General features: G+C 33.0%; 1 protein-coding gene across 4 annotated transcripts in view; it reads right to left on the bottom strand.

The window, feature by feature from the left end:
• Positions 1 to 7,760: 7,760 nt before the first annotated feature.
• The window catches only part of LOC116778841 (zwei Ig domain protein zig-8-like), a 211,379-nt gene continuing 197,132 nt past the window's right edge, over positions 7,761 to 22,007 (bottom strand). For 2 of the 4 annotated variants that reach the window (XM_032672892.2, XM_061529860.1), the window contains 3 exons: positions 18,239 to 18,381; positions 10,627 to 10,798; positions 7,761 to 10,288 (listed from right to left, as the gene is read on the bottom strand). In XM_032672892.2, the coding sequence (XP_032528783.1) occupies positions 10,164 to 10,288; positions 10,627 to 10,798; positions 18,239 to 18,381 (440 nt within the window). In that variant the 3' untranslated portion in view covers positions 7,761 to 10,163. The remainder of the gene's footprint in view (positions 10,289 to 10,626; positions 10,799 to 18,238; positions 18,382 to 22,007) is intronic. The other 2 variants (XM_032672893.2, XM_032672894.2) reach the window with 2 other exon arrangements.

Genomic DNA, 22,007 nt, shown 5'->3' with positions numbered 1-22,007 from the left:
AGAAATGCTTTTTTTAGGGTAGTTACATTTTAATGTTAATCAAGTTACTTAAATTATTATGCTCGTACAGTATTTTCTACAGGCATAGTGAATATTTCTTCATATTTAAGAATATTTATTAATATTATGAAGTTAAATAAATAAAGTGTATTACTCTCACACCCGAGGTACATCTGGGATTATACTAAGCAAGAGTAACTGTTTGTCATACCAGATCTGTAGCAATGTATAATGTACTAGCAAAATTTCTTTCAAACGGACGTTTTCAAGAGAAATAAGACATTAACTTAGCTACGATCTCCACAATAATTGATACAGAAGTAAACTAAGATATAATTTACCCAAAGAGGATTTATGGCTTCATTGATTATTATTTCAGTACCACATTGGCAAAAACAATTTTACATATTATGTGAAAGTGCAATCAGCAGTATTTTTTGGTTTGGTCTACAAAGATACACAAATTACAAAGTTAACAATGATAAAGTGTTATCAAACCAAATTGTAATTTCGTCATACTTTTCTGGCAGATTTCTCAAGTCGACATTTTTGTAGAATAATTGAACAGATACATCTACGTCATTGTATCATAAATCATAATTTCATCAATCCTCCATACAGATAACTTATAAAACAAACGGAAAAGTTCATTTTTGTCTTATGACCAATCAGTTTGAAACAAACTAAACTTAAAAATTTGTATCTGATCAAAATAGCTTGCAGCACAATCCGGTGACTTCTAATCACTAGCAGTGGCAGTATCATTATAAGATACTTGTAAATCTGTTAACAATTTTATAACGGACAAAAACGATAACTAATGACGTATCTTTTGTATTGAGAAGAATAAGTTTAAACTAGTTCAATGTATCAAGCCATATGTTGTGATATCCTCCCGAGGGTTACTGTGTCTTGAAGCTGGAGTTGCGTGCAATTCGTAGATTGTATCGTTTAAATCTCCGTTCGGACATTAATCATTGAGCTTCCGCCGTTAGAAACAACGAGGATTGAGTACAATGGATCCCTGTTGAGATAAACATACATACGTACTTGTGGGGATTGACCGCACCAGGACACGACGGTTCAATAATATTGGCTGTGGTTGCGTTCACATAAATATATATGATTGTTTCAGTGAGATTTCAATGAGATTACTCATAAATAAATACATGGTCTCCATGATATTTGATAAGCACAATTTTTCTTTGAAGTGCTTGCTCGTAAATTTTTAATGCATTAATTTTAATGGTTTTACTGTTATTGATTACTATACTAAAAAAAATTAACCATTGCCCGTGTGACATGGACGAAGCATAGCTATATTTTATGTGCTGTATGAAGTAGCTGTTCTAAAATTCGAGTTGTGTATTTTATAATACTTAGATGATTGTTTCTCGGCTCTATTTATATAATGTATGGCCCGGCAAAGCGTTTCAGTGAGAATATGCATCGCTACAGAGAAACTATCTGATACACTACACGGATGAACAATGTGTTTTGTTTGAAAAGACATTTTAATTTTCTTAGTCATTTATTTCATTTCAAAGTGAATTGTTCAAATTATTCCAGTTGCTCGTGGAAGTTATTTCGATAATCAAAATATATATTAAGGATTATACCTACATATGAATGGAATATGAGAATAGATCGTATGTGGATCACAATCTTGAAGTCGTACGTATCGTATAAAGAATACACATGTATTTGATTTGGTTAAATATAATCAAATTACGCTTCAAATAGTATCAGTCCGATATTCGAGTCACGATTCCTCCTTGAGTGATTTATACCGAATCGACTTCAGTCCTTTGAGACGCCGCGCCGTATTTGAAAACGACTGTCTTTCCGAACCAGCAGCGCGGCACTCGCACAACCTGATTGTATTCATCTATATATTAGTATACTTGTGTAAATGGTTTTTGTGGGATGTAATTCATGAATTAACAAAGTCTAATAAACATATATTTATGAGCAATTTAAGTGATGTTAGTTTTTATTAACTTTCTCTTTATTGTTCGGCTTGAAGTCGTATTTACGTATTCTGTTAAAAGGGATCGTGTTGAGAGCAAAATAAATCTCCAACAATATCAAACAGCTGCTTGCTTTTAGCCTAATCATGTTTATATCAAATTATCTAACGCTTTTTTGTATGTGACATTAAATAATATAGGAATATTGAAATAGATTAATCAAATTAGAATGAGACAAAAGATTAGTTATCTTTTTAGATACCTTTGCCGGAAGGCTTTAGGTATGAGAAAGTTTGCATTGTGCTTGAACGAAAATAAAAATAGTATTAAAATAATCTTAATATATTAATATTTTATAATACTGATTAGATAAATTTCAATGCGATGGCTTCTATTACGCAAATCAAGCTACGTTCAGTAAGCGGTGAAGGCAATAATTGCGTCAACCAACAGCGCTACCAATATTAGTGAGGAAATGAAGCCTCCGCTCCCTCACCGCAGCGTTGTAATTCAGAACAAACATTGCAATATACAATTGGAAATATAGGAATTGTTAACCCTGGACTCTTCATAATTGTCACCTTTAATTATTATTTATAATAAAATCAATTAATCTATTTCAAAAAGCTTTATATTATTAGTTAAAACAACTTTTTTGGTTTTGTTAAAAACAATTAATCGATTAAGATAGTAATCTTTTCGCTGCATTTGGTTAATTTTGCAAATCAAGATTCCGATAAATATTTTGTTTCAATTTTGTAATGGATTCACAATTTGTGTTTTCGTTATGTTCGGGAAACCGTTCGTCGACTGTGTTTTTACAACAGTTCCTTTAGAACTAAATATAATTCAAGTCTAATTTCTAACAGTGAATTTTCATAATGAATTTAATGTGAAAGTATTCAAAAGGATATCCGAAGTAAAGGACAAAGAATACAATGACAGTGGGAGCTCGCTGACATGTCGAGATGTCACCGAGACTATAAATTGTGCAGCGACTTTTGTTACACAAATATATATATATATATTTTATTCTATAACATGCTCTCTAGCTTCATGCTTACTTATATATTCTCTTTAATATAAAAACTTATTAATTTAGCGCTCTGGAGTAAAATAACTCTTTAGCGATGTTTTAAGTAAGCATAATTATTACGGTTTATACAATTTTTCTCCACGAATTTGTACAATATATAGTTTTGGCAAAATATACGAGCCAAATCTAAATTCGATATTTGCAATTGAGAATATCTCTAAGTGGAAATAAAAGAGGTATATAAATTAATTTAAAGAGAATTAAGTTTTTGAAATAATATAATATGACTAAATTATGAATGTTCAGTTTGAGCAGGGCCGGGCAGCGAGGGTTGTAGTATTAACGTAATTAGAGTGTCTAATAAATCTTGGCTTGAATTGTTTTCCTTTATCTGGACCTTTCAGTGCGAGCTTGATTTACGTTCGCTTTTAATTCCATGAAGGAGGAAGTAAACGAATGTTTTAACAACACTTTTTAATATATTTTCAATCTAAAATATATCTAACTATCACAAAAGCTATTGAACGGACATTAAGGTATTTCATCTGGAGGAAGCTTCGGGATTAACAAAACAGATGTTGTCTCTTCCTATGCACTGTGTAGATGTTATGTTATAGGGATATTTATATGGGTACATCGGAGTACAACTTCCCTGTTATCAGATGTAAGAGAGTTGGATTAATGTGTTATATCTGATAATGTACTTGTTGAGAGAAAGTAGAAAATTTTCAGACCCATCAATTCTTTTCAAATTTTTCATCATACAGGCTTAATATGGTGTTATTTTTTTCTTCAATCTTTTATTGGCAAATAAAATTAATATAATAAATAACCTAAAATAAAATAAAGTTTTATTACAGTCAAAGCTTTCGTTGAACGATATCTTGAAGTTTGCTGTACTGTCCTAGGGATAAATCAAAATGAATAGTTTATTAAAAGTATTTTTTTTGTAATAAATTGCTAAATATTCCTATATCAATTTCATTTCGCAGAAAAGTACTCACTGATGAAAGTTAAAATCTTAAACAAAAAATCGACATTAAATTCCAAAGATGAGTTGATAAGAAAAAGTTACTTAAATTAGATTCAAATTGATACGCTTTGTTTGAAACCTCGATCTCGGATAAAAAGAGCATTAAGACTTTTTTCGCGGATTATTGTGTAAAATACGAGTTACGGAACGGAAATGTTATGTTCTTTTTAATAAGATGAAGCTCTCCAAGAGATATGATTAATGCCGTAATTGGTACAAGTGCTAATTATCATTGGGATCCGTTCAGCACTTAAAGAATTACCAGCCGATACAAACTTCTACAAAATTAACAAGTGTTAATTAACAAAAGGAGAGCTGGTACTGCTGTGTTTTTTAGAATAATAACAAATTTTCTTACTTTGGATTTAACTGGAGGACTTTGAAATAGAAGAGCTGTTTTTATAATTAATTTTGAATTTTTTGCAGCATTTTTTTAAACATATTTAGTTTTGTCTGTGTTTTCATCCATGTAATTCTATATCGGGTTTGTGTGCTTAAAATAATAGCGTTGGACTTCATTCTAAATATAAATATTACGACGTGTTCCCGCTGAAGGTAACGCTCAGGATATACATGAAATAAAGGCGAAAGCTGGTATCTACGTGTAAGTATGTTTTAATTTAACGTATGAGCTATATCACCGGAAAGTTCCTTAAAATCCATTCAATAGTTTTCTTGAAAAAGTTAGAAAGAATTTCATTTATAATATCAATGTTTTCTGGTAGCGCACGTCAATATGTTTTCAGATTTTTGACACTCCAGTTAAGTCTATTATTTTTAAACGGAGTCACTTTCTTTTGCCGAAACAAAAGAATATAAAATATCAATAATTATTTCTTTTGTTTTTAATTCCGTAAAGTGCTCCGATTGGTTGAGTTTTCTCAAAGAAAGAATCTATTATAATGAGATCTAAGATTTTCGCGAGTATTCATTTAAATGAAACTAGTATTATTCGGATTTACTACGCGGATTTTATTATTTAAAAAAAAAACTACATAATCCTGACGTTTCGGTTACTTTGCAGCAACCGTGATCACGGGCAGACGAGGTGTGTAAAATCCGCGTAGTAAATCCGAATAATACTAGTTTCATTTAAAAGAATCTATTATATTGATTATAAATTACTATTGAAAAATCTTATATGTAATCAATATGAATCTATTTATGAACGAAACACTTCCCCCCCCAACCCCCACACGTAACGGAATTGTCTGTTTATTTGTTAGTTGCCTTTTAACCTCAGAATAAATTTCGTTACGGAAAGAAACAAAATAACATAAAACAAAGAAAGATAAATGAGGAGGTTTTACATTTTTTATACGGAATGTCCGAAGAATGGCGTTGATTTATCAAAAAGCCGCTCGGATGTGTGTGTACAGTGTTGGGTATGAAACTAGGATGTTGCGGAATATTCAGGTCTCTTTATATACTCGTACAGCTCAGGGCTTGACCGTGATCACCAATCGGTAAGTAAAGTAAAAAAGAGATAATAAAGGTCTCTCACAAATTATATGTTAATGTTAATCAAACATACTTACATGTAAGGATACACTTTGATACCTTACCTTTTGGAGAAATGGAAAAAATCTCACTTTTTAAAAAAAGCGCAATTGAACAAAGGATTAAATAAAACGTGTAAAACGATAATACGTCACAAGGACCTAGAATTATATCAATGAAAATGAATAACTTGTTCCTAATAAACAAGAGGAAAAAGGTCAGTTGGTAGTTACACAATTATGTTATAGGTATTTTGTGTTTGTAAACTTATTTGTAATTAGTAAAATAGAAGTCACTTAAATCCTGGTTTTAAGGCACTTTGTGTTTAGTAGAATTTAAATAAAGTTTATATAAAATTACTATGATTCCCAATTTGTATTTAAAAAAACAAATTTTGTAATTACGGATTGTCGACTGTCCATCCCGGGGGACATTTATGATGAAAAAAAATAAACCAATTGGAAACCAGTTTTAAAAAAGCAATAAACTTTACTCGCCCTTGATCGGTGTTTGTTTATTTTACAAATGTTTGAAGATCGACAATGATTCTCGTTATTATAAATCCAAAAACGTTTGCGAGCAATATACTCATATATAGTAAATACAAGGTCTGTACATTATTATGTGTTTACATCGACGACGTGATGTAATTATGTTTGTTCTTACTTTTTTCAGTTTAAAATATGATAATTTGTTTAAAGAATAATATAAAATGTACATTCAATTGAAATACAACACGAATGTAAGTTTAAGGAGAAGATGTGAAGAGATTACCAAATAATGATGGGAAAATGTTAAAAATCATTTGTAACTTTTGTTGACACCATAAGTAATTAATTACTTTTATATAATAAAAGTAATATGTTAATGCTTTTATAAGTATTTTATGTCTTGTACAGAGCGTCAGCATGACGTACATGTTAGGAGAGTAGTTTCAGAGTGATGTGAACCCTGCTGAGTACAGTCCCCAGCTGGTAGACATGGGAATAGTGTTACTGGAAAAAGACCTAATACCTAATATAGTTTATAAGGAACGAAAGGGGAATTCAGTATTGAAAAATAAGCTTTTTTATGTTGAACTTTGTAATGCTTGCCCGCATGTAAGCAACACGGTAAGCTACAAATCTTTCTCATGTTAGCAATGTAAACACGAATTTAGAAGTGGGATATAAGGATTTTAAGTTTCTCGATAATAATCTGTTAGGATCTTGACACTCCAGCTTTATCTCTGCGATATAATTTGATTTCAATAACATACTTAAAATGTATTTGTATATGTAATTATGATATTTTTTTCCCTTCGGACATCTTAGATTCAAAGATACAAATAATTTCAGGTTATCTTTCGACAACATTCTTTCCTATTTTGCAATTTTCATTCTTCATAGCACATTTTTTTGTGCGTTTTGTATTAATACGTTCTGTGAAACGCCGACAGTTTGTCAATCTGTTTTCATAAATCAATATTTTGAACGGTGAGTTTTTAAAAGCCGACGAACGCCCTTCCAAATCTGATTGTTCTCTGAAATTCAATCCATACGTGACTATTGACTGTTCACTTTTCAAAAGAGCTACAGTTTTGTTTTTTTTCAACTAAATGCATTTTTTTATAAGCAGATAGAGATTTTTGCAACAGACGTGAATGGAGTGAGTATAAGATTTTTTTAAAGTTGTAGTAACTTTATAAGGATCATAATTATTTTCTAACTAATATGTTTTATTTTTATTTTACTAGACAGTGTCTTTGATCTCGTGTGGAATTTTGTTCTCCGGCACAAGGAATACATTACTGTATAAGTCAGTAATTGGATAGGAAGGATGAGTTCAGGGCGGAATACGAAATAGATACAATGTTACATGAATATATTTTTAACGTAATAACGATTACGTTTGTACATTTTTTTAAAAGAGTACTCACTAATGACGAACGCTGTAACTCCCAGATACATCCAACTATAAGAAACTTACAATGTATTTGAATGATAGTAATTCTGAAAATGTACACGTGATATTGATTTTTTTTTAATTATCCGCATTTGCTTAAAAATCAAAATATTAAAGCATCGAAACATCGAAGACCTGGCGTTGCTTCTCCTCTGAACATTGAAGACTATAACAAACTATTAATTGACGTTATTCGCTAGTGACCACCTCTGCTATGGAAAACACAGATTAGGGTTTGAGCCGATGGTTTTTGGAATGATTTGAAATCAAAAAAGTATTAAATATTAAATATTTTATTTTGAAAACAAACTTATTCGATCCATGTATACATAAAGTTTCACGTTTTAAATACTTCATAGATAGTCCCCATATCATATAATATATTACATTTTAAGTGTTCTCGTCTACTTAAATTAATTTATTGTAAAACTTTTCTATTAATTATATTTACACATTACGCTATACAAATGTTCAGTTTGAATTATCTAGACGTATTACAACTATACAAGACTCGACTGTGTTTGTCGTTAGTGAGTGATGGACAACAATTGTCATTAAATAAACAAACAAAAAGTTTCTGTGTAGATGGCTTGAGATGGGTCGAGATGTGTAGACATAGTGTATAGCTTTACTGTGAGACAAACACCAGAATCTCTTCATGGACATAGCTCTCACTAACACTTTATATCTTCTTAACATTGGCTCTATTTCAGATACTTCTTCACATATACCAAACCTTCAACAACAGACCAGGGCCGAGTGCCAATTATTATAATTTTTTCAATAAACTCTACGTCAAAGTAAAACCCTTTGAGGATTTATATTACAATGTTTTATGTCAAGTGATGCTGACGTCGCCTCGACCTATCACTTAGTAGAATTTTTCTAAAAATCAACAATTCATTAATTTATATTTTAATCATTATCTTAATTAATCCTAACGAGATTTAGAAACGGCATTAGAAATTAAAACTAACTGAACTTATAAGAGTGGCTTTAAATATATCTTACTATAATAGAAATTATCATATCATTAAATAATTCATATTCACTAACTTAAATGGTTCAGGACATAAATAATATGAATACAATAATCATAGAAAACTAATATATTTAAAATATACATTCCAATTAGGAACATTTAATCTTCCAATAGAGTAACAAAACTATCAACGTCTAGAATTCTACTTCTAGCGGGTAGCTTTTAATTCGACATTTACAGTTTCTGTACAATAATGAACACTGTGACCTTGAGGTCAGTTAGTGCGGGGTGCCCTCTAGCGGTGACACGGTTACAACTGTGACGACTGTTCTCACGGATCCACCACACAATAAAGCACCAAATTCTGCATTTTGTTTTGATTCACGCTTCACGCGAATTATACGATTTGATTATAAATAGATTACAATTTGCGGACATTTCACATTCCGAATTTGCGAATAGATGGCTTATTAATTAAACATGGTGATATTGTTATTTGAATAATTCCATTGTATTGTTTTTTACTGTTAAATTAAAATTGCGACTGACGCACTATCTCATCGCTAATGATCGTAACACATTTCAAAATTCAATCAGACGAATTATTAAAAACTATTCATAAATCGTAAATATGTAATGTCATCAGTTATAACAATTACTTAAATTACACAAAAATGTGGTCTCAACACTGTTTGTTTAGTCATAAACGGTCCTACAATATGCAAGAGACGTTGGAACGAGGCCGCGAGCGAGCCTCCATCGGCGACGATCGATCGGAATCGTAACATCAACATTTTTCATATATATAAATGAATTATCAATATAATTACATAAACACGAGTAACCGTTTACTTTCTTCTAAGTTATAAACATACAAATATTTTTCTTGTTTCGTTATTCGTCTAATCGCGTATTAAGGGTTTCAATTCAATAAACAAACAGATCGTCCTCACCGAACAACGTTTACATCTAATCACTTGCGACGTATTTAATTAAAACTTTGTTTTATTTGAGGATTTAATCTGTTGAAGAAAGTGCCTAGTACTTAACATTTACATAATAATTACAAATACAAATTCGGCCTTATAACAAAGTTGTATTTACAACGTCACCGCCGATTACTGAACCGGCTGACGAAGGTGAATGTGATGAATGTGATGACGATGATGAAGGAGATGACAGTGAAGACGGTGATGACGGTGACGACGGCCATTTTATAATATACAAAATATGTGAACAAATCGGAAGCAGTGTCTCTCTGCTCCGATGACATCCGCCCCCGCTAGCGCGAGTTTACCGACAAGACAGTATACTGATTACCTTTAATAAACATTCTTGAATAGTATCCGAAGAAGAAATGCATACCTTCTTTCACTTATCTTATATTTGGCATATTCTATGTCAATATCAGATATCTCCTCCTTTTGGCGGGACCATCGAGCGAGCGACCAAGAGCGAGTCACAGCATCGTGGCAATTAATGAACACAGCGATCCAAGAACTCTCTTGCCCATAATAACCTTACAATAATATTTCTAACATACTGAATTATAATATTCAAGTCGCTCGCCGAAAACTGAGTTTCCGTCAGACGAAGTTTAAGTGACCGTGGTGTTTTGAGCCTGGTGAGGCGGCGGGGCGCTGGGTGCGGTCAACGGGCAGGTATCACTGTGCACTGCGAGTCTGTGCGAGACGCACATCAGCTGGTGAGCTGTGTGTGCAGTACAGCTGTGTGCAGGGCGACGGCTGCCAGTAACGTGACCACACAGACCCAGGAGTCTGACAGACCCGCTGAACCCGTCTGCATGGCTGCTGGACGCTCGCCTGTAATCAATAAATAAATTAAGATAGCAGTTACTTTACGCGACCACATTCTTCTTACCGTTGTAAAAAATTAACAGCATAGTGCACATAATTTACAACTACGTAAATGTGACACGAAGACGTTATTATGTGTCACGGTCACGGTAAGTTGTCAATGTATGTTAAGAAAAAGAATTTATTAAAAACTAAACTTCTGAAACAGCAACCACTCTCAAAAATAAAAATCGAAGAGAAAAATAACGGGAATTAAAACGCTAATTTGTGTTTTGTCCGTCTCAATAACTTTTTAATTCACGATATATAGATGATCTTAACTGAAAATAAAATGTCTAACTTACCGTTAAGTACATGAACTCTCACGGAAGCGAGCTCTGCGTTGGAGGGTGCACACGAGTAGCGCCCGGAGTCTGCGGGTGTGGCGTCCTGGACCAGCAGGTAGGACGTGGTGGCCGCGCCCTTCTCCGTCACCACCGACACGCCGCCCCGGGAGGAGTCATACGATATCACCTGCTTCTCCGAACACAAACACACGGTCACGCACATAACCATACGACATAACTAGTATGTATACAGTGCTCACTCAGCTCATCTCGATACAATTCATAATGTGAGGCATTCATTTAAAGTCAATGGTTTGCATGGAACTAGCTTCACTGTTGACATTAGTAAGTCAAAAACTGTAGACAAAGTTGAGCCGACGTCGAAACTCGAGTTAATACTTGGGAATACTAAAACGTGGCTTATCTCGAAAACACAAAGTTTCTTATTAAATAAAAACAACATATTTTCCGTTTCGAGGACGCAGCAAGTTAAATTAAATTCCCCAAGTTTAGTATGAAACGCAAACTTTCGCTAATGTACGGGTCGAAATCGTATAAATTTTAATGTAGCCCATAAACATCGCGGACATAGTTTTAATTATAAAGTGTGGCAATTTGGATGTAACCGCTCAAGAGACAAACATTCGCGAAGAGTCTAAAGTGGTGCGTTTATATTCCCTGCTCGAGCAGCCGACGCTAATATGAGGGAGAGCGTACATCGGCTCGCACGTGTTCTTTAATAGCGCTCTTACGAAACAATATCGCACGGAATTAGTACTTATTATCGTTCATATTCAACTTCGGTACGACGCTGCTCGAATACTAATAACGCAACCCTCACCTACTTTCTCCTCGAGATGGATGTTGCTTTCTATGTCATTTTATTTTAATGTTTCTAAATCACGAGGAAAACGTTTATGAATTAGTAAGAATATCTGATAATAATCGGATAATAGTTATATCTTTCTGTAGTATCCATGTTTAAAAAATAGGCGATGCGATGGTGTCGATGTACCGCAGACGTTTTAGCAGTTTGTATGTTTTAGTTATTAAATAATTTACTGTAAATTTTCACTGGGTATTCTAAAAAGATAAACGAAACAAATGACTTCGGATGAACTCAGTTTAGAATGTTAATCTGGAGTAATCTTTCTTACTTAACTTCTTAATGTATATGTTATTTTTCGCTATCATTCAATTCTATATTTGGAAAGCCTTAACTATGATTCCATTGAATAAAAGCAAAGTATGTCAGAATGTAATTAGGAAGTGCATTTTCATACTAGTTTTTCAGTGTTGGTGAATGAAGATGTATATAAAGAAGCAGTCGCGATGTCTCTCTGTGTGTGTTCTATCAATTAGTATAGATAGCGGGTTTTAATGATGTAGTCAGTTGGTCCGTAACTTTGCGCCGACTTGTCGGAGTCTGATCGTATCCTGAAACGATTGTTATCAAAAAATGTCTTTTCGCTTAATTCTGTAGTCTTTGCCTCAGAAGCCTTGGATTTGTATAATTCTAATGAAGTGTTGTGTTTACGTGAAAATGAGTAATTTGTATGCAGCGCCACCCAGCCCCCGTCGGCCTTACCTGAGACGCTTATCTGACTTATATTTAAACCCGCCAATTTTGTCTAAGTTACAGCCCGGAATAATTAAAGGGCCCGAACAATAAGAGCTTTCGCAAAGTAATTTACATATTTTTTTAATGGTTTTTGTAGGCCATATCTTCTGGAACGAGTCCGTCTGACGTAGTTTTCATAGTAATCGGTTGTTATCGTTCGTAGTAATCGTTAAAAGTTTCAGAGGGTAAACTGTTACGCCCTCCGTGTTTAAATATAATACGCTCAGTAACATTAATTGCGTAATAATGATTCAAGTAATTTCTTGGCGTCAGTTTCGACTTCAGCATAACGCCTGCCGTAGTATTTAGTAGGGTAATTACATTGAGGAATATTTTATTATTTGTAGTATCAAATAAATTGTTTCTAGTTGTTGTCCCCAGAATCGTTTGAAACAAATTTCGCTAAGTTAGCCCAATTATAAAATAACATTTACTGTATAAGTCATAACAAAAATAATATATTTTTTAAATAATCACAAAACTCTTTCAAGTGAAAAGTATTTAGTACTTGTACTTTTTCATTGTCATGTGTATAAAAATAAATATGTGCTATTTTATTTATAATAACAGTAAAATTTATCTCGTTGTCTAAAAGATCTAAAGGCTAGTCAATTTATACACTACTAGTAGACAGGACAGACCTTGTTATGTCATGTCAAAGATATCATTTAGACCAGGCAGCTGGGTTAGAGAAAGAGTTCGGTTTTAAAACCATAATAAAGTCCTTATTTATGGCCAACATAACTCTAGTTAAAGCCAAAATGATATATATGTATAACAAGATGTCCAAAATATTTGCAGTAAGTGTGCTCGCGTTCGATATCTATTAAGCCTTATTCCGCTGCAGCAAGTTTTTCGTTCATCTATATTCTATCGCATGTCGCATTACAGGCGACAGCGGCGTATGGGTAGAGAAAAAGCCGCACCACTCCTTTTAAACCAGCTCACCGAGTAGAATCTATATTTTCAGTAATTCTTGCAAGTGCTCCGGAGTATTTGATAAGTGACTTTTATAAAAATAGTCAGTTTTTCACATTTGACTTTGATTTAAATGATTGTCTTTGTTATTAATACATGGTTCTAATGTTAATGTTATAGATTTAAAATAAAATTCACAGTCTTGTTTTCTATTAATTTGTCATAATCGTACATAAATACATATGTACATGTCCATTTAATTGAATTTTGATCGGGATTATTAACACTCTGAAAAGAAAAAATATTTAAAAAGTCTGTTATTTGTGCCCTCGATCCGAAAAAGTTTTACTCAGATTGTAATTTCATGAAGTTACATCACTCTCAATTTCAATGCTACGCAACCTAAATTTCGTATGCAATTAGAAATAAAATATGTAGGAACGGTTTTTTGGGAAAATAATAATTTTTGAAAAATTTTTGGATAAACAAACGAAGGACACAATCAAACTTGGGTCATTGAGGTTAACTTGACAGTATTCGAAATTTATTAGTAATCTTCATATAATTTCTGAACAAATATATCCCAGTAAATGGCTGCGTATCCGGTAGTTATATTTATTTGCATAGTTGTTTCATAAAATCATATAATTCTTTAACTTCACGGCCACTAACAAAACACAAAAGTAGTTCAGTAAACAATGACCCCTGTTATATAAGTCAGCTTTCTTGTGGCTCCGATATATGAGGAAAACTCACGCTTATGATAAACACTAAATTAACGTTGTTGAATATAAAAATAGATCATTTGACAACTTAAAAAAAATTTAAGTGGTTTATTATAGAATACCAAAAGGTCCGGAGGTCAATTTATAGAAATATGTGAGATTACTAAAACAATATTCGTGAGTAAATAAGATATTGAAGTCAATTAAATTCGAAAAAACAAACTTAATGATAGTTTGGGCCGTTTCAATCCCCTTGAATGATTGTTATATTTGAAGAAAAACCATCTATAATCTATCTAAATATAACTATATACTCGTATAGTTAGACAATTGATTGCGTAAGGATAAAGAAATTGGATGAAACGAGATATAAGTCTCAATACATGCCATTCAAGGTGTTACCTGCTGCTTCGTACGTCAATAAATCAAACAAGAATAATAAATTACACAGGTCGTCTTGGTTAAGGCTACAAGGAACCACGTATCTAGGATTCGGAAAATTTATCTCTTTACGATAAATATTTTAGGCCTCACTAGAGAAGTAGCCATTGAGCAAGGCTTTTCTACTTGGGTATACGAAGTGGCCGCATTTTTATCGGTCAAAATAATACTATTCTATCTAAAAATGTGTGTCCATACATAAGATATTTTATTAAAAGTTAAAGGCTCAGCTGTGTCGCACAAGAATGATTAGTATATGAAGGCTTCTACAAACGTTTGATTAAATTTAAATAGATTTATTATTATGGTGTAATGTTTAATAATTATTTATTCAACAGCACTGTACCGGAGACAAAGATACACAACTACTTCATCAAAAACACTGTTTAGTGTTGAACCGCCACAACACGGTGAAGGTTAACAATAACACTCAAGCAATACTGGTGGTCTTTATAAAAGTGGAATATTAAATCGCTTTGTTCTGTACAACGAATTTTAATTTCAATAACGTCAATCGAACTGAAAATCTCAATAACCAAAATTCCTTTATGGAAAGCAATTTAGGACAAGGTTCTTAAAAATGTATTATTAGCAATGCTTCGCTATGATGTCATCTAATGGATCGATAGATGAAAAACTTTATTTTTCCTCTTACTGTTATATGAAGCTCTTGAAATAAGTTGCTCGATTTTAAGTAAACGTTGATTTATACTCCTATTTGTAATTTTTAATTATACTTTCTTAAAAACTAACATTTCTACACCACTAATAAACTTAGCTGAATTGAAATAGGTTATATGTATAGGTACTTTACAAGTTGTTTTTTTCCTTTATGAGTTCTCTGACATACATTGCTTACATTTCAGATTTCTTCAAACATTTCTTTCTTAGATAACTCGTAGTATTATTTGTCTATAAACATCAAACGAAACAGATAACCGTGTATTGACTGTGGATAAAAAAATATCTTTTTAATTGTAAATTTTTTTTATTCGACTTTCATTACTGTCAATAATAAAGATATAAAACGTATAAAAACATGCAAGCTGTTTGCTGAAACCTGATTATGGACTTCATTAATAAAAAATACTTTGATCTAAACCAATAAAAATGTCTTTCCTTCTATTTTGATGGAAACCACAGACGTGATATTAAATCTAAGCTAGGTGACTTACGCTGTGTAAATTTTTCTAAACTATCAAAGTTGTATTGTTTCTCCAAGAACAACAAAATTATGTTTTCGAGTAATCTTCATGAAACAGCGATTCTCTAGAATGTCAACAACAAGTTATGAAGGGTGAGGTTTATGACCTGGCAGAGTTTACAGGGAAACAACGAAAATAATGAGATTAAGGTATTTACAATAAGAGACTTCTTTCAATGCTAATTATAATAACTACTGGGAAATACAACACATAGCCTTGTATATTATTACCGGTCTGCAGACCTCGCGGGAAATAATGACTTGTATCGGCAAATTATTCATATCTCCGATTACATAGCTCAAATAAGTTAGGTGTCATTTTATATCAATATACTATAGACTATACTATATAGAGAAGAGGTTGCTCTCCACAGGCGAGAATGTTTTGAAACCCGACCAGCAGTTCCTAAGTTAAATCGCAACAAACAAACAAAACCGGAAGTTTTTCTATTTTGAAATAAGTTTCAATAAATGTCGGGTAATTTCAATGCGTCATAATTTTGTTACCATAGTCCTACAGAAGTTCATCTCAATCATTAAACGATGTTGGTACTGAGGGAATTTTCGTTCGCATACAATGGTTGCCTGTATGGAGCCAACTCGCCGCCAGATAGATTGTCTTGATGTCATTTAGAATTTTCAATTCATCAAAGGAATGTCTTCCGAGAGTCTATCCTAAATCTTTCATTGATACTATTCTCGCTACTCGCGACCGGACACTTCGCCATGCGATAACAAATCATTAACATGAAAAGGATGAATTTCATTTCAATACCTCACTCGCATTGCCTTTATTTTCTACTACAACTATAACATGAGGTTAACTATTAAACTGCACTCAATCCATGAACGTGCCGACGGTACATGTGTGAGTGTGTTCACACATCAGATGTAGAATACACTATTCTTGCACCGATGGTATAAAATCATTAAACGCACCCACTCCGTTCCTTTTCACGAGCTCGATTTAGTTTGGTTAATCTGAAATTTTATCTTCAATACTTTTATACTTATCGCTATCATAAACTGTGACTCCTTCTTTATATTAAACCCATATTCTCCAAGTGTTCATTTAAATTGAGACTTTAATCTTAGTTGTGCAAAGTATATCCAAAATTATGTCTCTCAATTATTATGAGAAGAGAAATGATTAATGGTTAATAAAATTAACAAATGAAAGTAAATTGTCTGAAGTTAGTGTGGCTTGTATCGGTACTAGAGATTTTCGACGATTAACAATTCTATACGAATACAGGAAATTGTGAAAACTATTTTTATTTTAAGTTAGCAAATATTATTTTAAAAGGAACATATTTTTGATAGGATTTCTGTAGTGCATTCGAATTGAATCAGCCTTTTAAAATTCCCTCGAGCGATGAAATAGACTTAAATATCGCAGACTTACAACAGAAGTGCACATTACGAGCTAGTTTAATGTCGTTTGCGAAGAGCTCGGGGCGAACCGTTCACCACCACCAGGACACGTCGTGTCGGTAACAGTATTATTGTAAAGTATTTTAAAACCAATATACGTACATATTTATACGAGATGTAGCACACGTTCAGCGCACAAATAAATATTTAAATGCATATCATTATAACCCACAATTTAATTATTTTAATAGAAACATTGCGTCGGTTTGGTACCAGTACGTATTAATATTATAAGCCTATCAAGTTTAAAATGTGAACTGAAAACCTGAAATGAGGATGGTTCCATACATGCTCGAGTAAGTCAATCATCGATAACATATCAAATATCTCCATTATTCATTGATTTCTAACTTTGCTTTTCAATCCGTTTTATCTATCAATTCAGATTTAATTGATCATTTATAAAACACAATATGTTATAATTGAATGTATTGTGTCCAGAATGTGCGTTCGGTAATTAATTAAATCTGCATAATTCCCAGGATATTATCCAATAATGTTTCTCTGAGTGGATCGTCTCGAGACAAGTGTTCTTAGACGAGAGGTTGTATGTTGTGTTATGAGCGTGTCTCGGGAGGTTGTGCATCTTCACAGTTAGCATGTTATAATAGTGAATATGTGTCTCTTCGGAGTTCCTTATGATTAGTTTGTCATGTGATTCCAATATACTGAATTGATATTATGTCGATAGAGTGACGTTTTTGTTTGTTCAACATTCAACAAATGATTTTATGGTTAGAAATTTATAAATTATACGAGAGTATTGTGATCCGGGTACAAAGTAGAAAATATTTTAAATGAAATTTAGTTTTGCAAGTCCGACTTGATTTGAAGCAAAACAGCCTACATATAGTTTCAGCTGATATATGTGTGGAGAGAAACGAAGTAGTTCAAAAATATCTATGAGATTTATACAAGAAAAAAAAATATATTTTTGTGTTACGACGGATTGAATCTTGTAAGTAGTCTTCAATGAATGTTGTGAATATTTTAACAGTGACATTGTATTTTGACGAGTTGTCTTTCTTTGAACATTTTTATATTGTAGCTATAAAATGTATTGGGATATTGACTTGTAACATTTTCATCGCGTTGAATTTATTTCATTCTGAACACAAACATTGTATAAAGAAAATGCTAGCATAGATATAGAGCGCGATAGGCTTCGTTGGGAGATGAGTGATTTAAATTATCACTTAACATTTAATTCTAACTATAATAAGGAACGCAGTGCTCTAGATCTTTGCCGTTTCCTTAGGATCTAGTAAAGATTTGAATCATAATTACTTTTCGTCCGCTCACCTCGTCCTCGTGGTACCAGAAGATGTAGGCGGGAGGTTCAGGGCTGAACTGAATGAGACAGGTGAGGTTTATAGTAGAGCCGATGTCTACGTGAAGATCGGGCCCTCCCAGGATCCGAGCCGATGGCACTATAAACAAAAACAGAAGATAATTTAAAATCATCGTTAGGAGCCCTTGCTTACTTTGATTATAATTAAGAGAGCATCATTCATTCTTATTCAAACAGATTTTATTAGTAAAGTTGTCGAGTAGTCACTCGTACTCCGTTTAGTGAACAACTAAGGAATAATAGACTGCGGTGTGACACACGTGGTACAGAGATGGCTCACTACATTTTTAATAATACTTCATAAAGACAACTTAATATAACGCGTACGTTTTGTAATATTAATAGTAGATTATCTTGTAACTTCGACGGACTCTCTGTGAGTTTATCGTAGTTATTATAAATAATGAGAAACAAAATTATAGAAAAAGTATCAGAAATGTCAATAAAGTTATTGCTTATTATAAAATACTTTACGATCGCTGGGGAAATGAAAGAGGCTTGAGAAATTCCCAGGAGGTTTAAATAATTAAGCGAGTCGCAAATAAAAACAAAGCCTGCTGTGACTTAGTGTCGTGATAAACACTGTTGATCAAAGGAACACTTACCAAGACTACCGAACGTCTCCTCAGAGACCTTCACGGTTTATTGTTTCATTGTCATATTTATTTACTAAACTCTATTGATTGTTTCATTGGACTATTAATTGGAGATTACAGTGATGTTATTGAAAGTTTTAAATATAAATAACGTAGTTATTGAGAAGCTGATGTCGGAAGAGACGTGTTATTTCAATATTCCTAACAAGCGGAATCCAATTTCAATGAAATTATATTGGGGTAATCTTATTAAGGTAGGATCGAACAGTTAATTTACTGAATTTACCGAGATTTTTTTAAAAATAAGAAAAAGCCTGTGATGGTAAATTGATTAATAGACTCCTCCTACATTGAGGGTTAGATACAAGCAACCATTATATACATAGCCTTATTTACGATACAATACTTAGTTTTATTCATATATTGTAAGAATAAATTCTAATTCAGGAATAAAAAAGTAACTTAAGTTTATTTTTATGTAGTACGTTAATCTAAAATTGTTTTTTTCAATTTATTGCCCTTTTTTATTTAAATTTTAAATTGATACGAAAATAAATATTTCTTGTAGCCGCAATAATACAAAAAATGTTTTTTTAGTCATACCACAGAATTACAATTAGTGAGCCGGAATTCACCGGCGTATTTTTGTACTGTTATCGAGTTTTGTAATTAATTTTATTAAGCGGATTAGAGTTTTAAGTAGAACGTTGATAATAGCGCAAGTTAGCCAATAAATGTAAACGCGGGAACAACACGACATCCCCTTAATCGAGACTTATGACTGCCTGTGTACGCTGTACATGCTGGAAATCACTGATTAAAGAATCAATTAAAAACTGAGACTAATACTTTCCCTCAAACTGAGACTAATACTTTCCCTCAAACTGAGACTAATACTTTCCCTCAGAGACTAACTCCTTTCATAACCCCCCAACATATATTAGCATCATTTTAATGTTATAATGAATGCAATAAAAATGTAGAAAAGCTCTTCTAAAATTAGAATTATTTTTATCTTAGTTTATTTATAAAAATATTAATTTAGTTTTATCTTAATGTTCTTTGAAGATTTTTGGACACGTGTTACACGGAAAGAAGTGTTGAAGAGGACTAAATATCTAGGAAACAAATGAATAATAAATCAGATTTTTACACAATCTATACTATACATTTGGTGCTGCAACCAAAGCCGAACCAGCGCTGCGTTTAAATTTTATCGAACGTATTAAAATCCAAAGAGAAATGAATTCTCTGGTAGATATCAAGTCAGCGAGTATAATCAAGTATATTTTTTATGAAACACAAAAAGCTGTTGGAAGAACAATTAGCGAGCAACTTAATCTGCATAGTAGGGAGTTGTGTTCGAGTGAGTGTCGTGACTGTAGCAGGACGCTAATGGATGTGCGTTAGCAGGGTAATTTGTTGTTCCGACTGAACGAAGACGCGAGGGAAGTATTTCATTACATTCCTGATAAATTATACCATTTCTTGTGTCTCTACCCAATTAAGCCGCCGAGTATATTAAGGCCGTTTTGTCGCGACTTTATTGCTAATTAATTTGTAATTACGTATTTATTAGATGTGATAAAAGAAGTGCCACAGCGAAAATTTAATGTCATACTAGAAGAGAACAAAAGATTTTGAGGAAACAAATTAACGTAAATAAATTGTATTCGAAACACATTTAAATAATATAAAGCAAAAGAAATGTTAATTGAAAAAGTTTTTATTGACAGGAAAAATATTAGATATTGAAAAAATAAATGGCTTCTGAAAAATATTAAAAGAAATCGACGTAAGTTAATTGAAAGAATATGTTACGTTTTAATGACGAACGATTATCAGCTTAGTTAGTGAGGAGCAAACAAAGAATAGAAGGAGCTGGCAGAGTCAGGCGGCGCCAAGAAACAATCGAGATATTGGCTGCAGCACTGTGTTTGTCACGTTCTGAGTTGATACGGGGAGGGGAACAGTTAGATCACTCGCGTCGAATTGCTCAAATCACTCGCCTCTTTGTGGTATTCGCAAGAACACGGCATAAAGAGTTAGGTTACCGTGGATTGAATAGCGGTCATGATTGTTCAATTTCTTATAAAACTGTTGCATCCATGTCCACATATTGAAGTTCGTTTAGTGCAACCTTTAGTTTCATTTCTTTATGAATATTTAAAGTGAGTTATAGGTTAAAGATTCTCATTTTATGAAAATAATAAATCCATACTAATATTATAAATGTGAAAATAACTCTGCCTGTCTGTTTGTCTGCTACGTTTTCACGCCTGAACCGCTAAATCGAATTTGATGAATTTTGGTACATAGATAGGTGAAAGTCTGGAGAAAGACATAGGTTACCTTTTAACCCGATCCCGAAATTACCCCGTTTAAATTGCGCACCATATTTTTGTATTGTGATACCTCATTCAAATAATAATCAGCTTATAAAATATTTCATCACGATCACGATTCCAATCACGATCCCGACGCCGGTCCCGATTCCTATGCCGATCGCGATTTCGATCCCGATTTCGATCCCGGAATCAATCCTAAAATCAGACGGAAGGAACCTTCAAGTGCATTTTACGATTCAGTGGCCGTAGTGTTTTTTTTTTTAACATTTATCCCCATACCGATCCCGATCACAATCCTGATCCCGACCTCGAAATTACACGGGTGGAATCATTAAGTGTAGTTCGAGTTCAGTGGCTGTAGTGGCAAAGAACAACTCTCATGTTCACGCGGACGGAGTTGCGGGCAAAAGTTGGTTCTTTATAGTAATTTGTTAAGACTTTAATTTTTTTAATTTTATAGCAAAATAATTGAAAAGTCTACACAATGGCCACTCTATCAAATGAAAAAGTGCTTATTTAAAATCTTTTATAGAAGTTTAAGTCGTTAATTTTAACGACCGACCGTCATGAAAGTCTAGTGTTGGTTGAAAAATACTCATGAGTGCGTACGGCGTACGGTTGGTGGAGGGCGGAGGGCGGCTGGCAGAGGGCGGCGGGTAGGTCAACAGCGGCGAAGCAGGTCAACCTCAACGTTCTAATTACACTTATTATTCCTCCACGAACCAGCTAAGCAAACCTTCTGCAACTTTTCTCATTAACGA

Source organism: Danaus plexippus, chromosome 6 (assembly GCF_018135715.1).
Source record: "Danaus plexippus chromosome 6, MEX_DaPlex, whole genome shotgun sequence".
NCBI lineage: Eukaryota > Metazoa > Arthropoda > Insecta > Lepidoptera > Nymphalidae > Danaus > Danaus plexippus.
The sequence above is the reverse complement of the archived record's forward strand: the minus strand, read 5'-3'. Positions and strand labels throughout refer to the sequence as shown.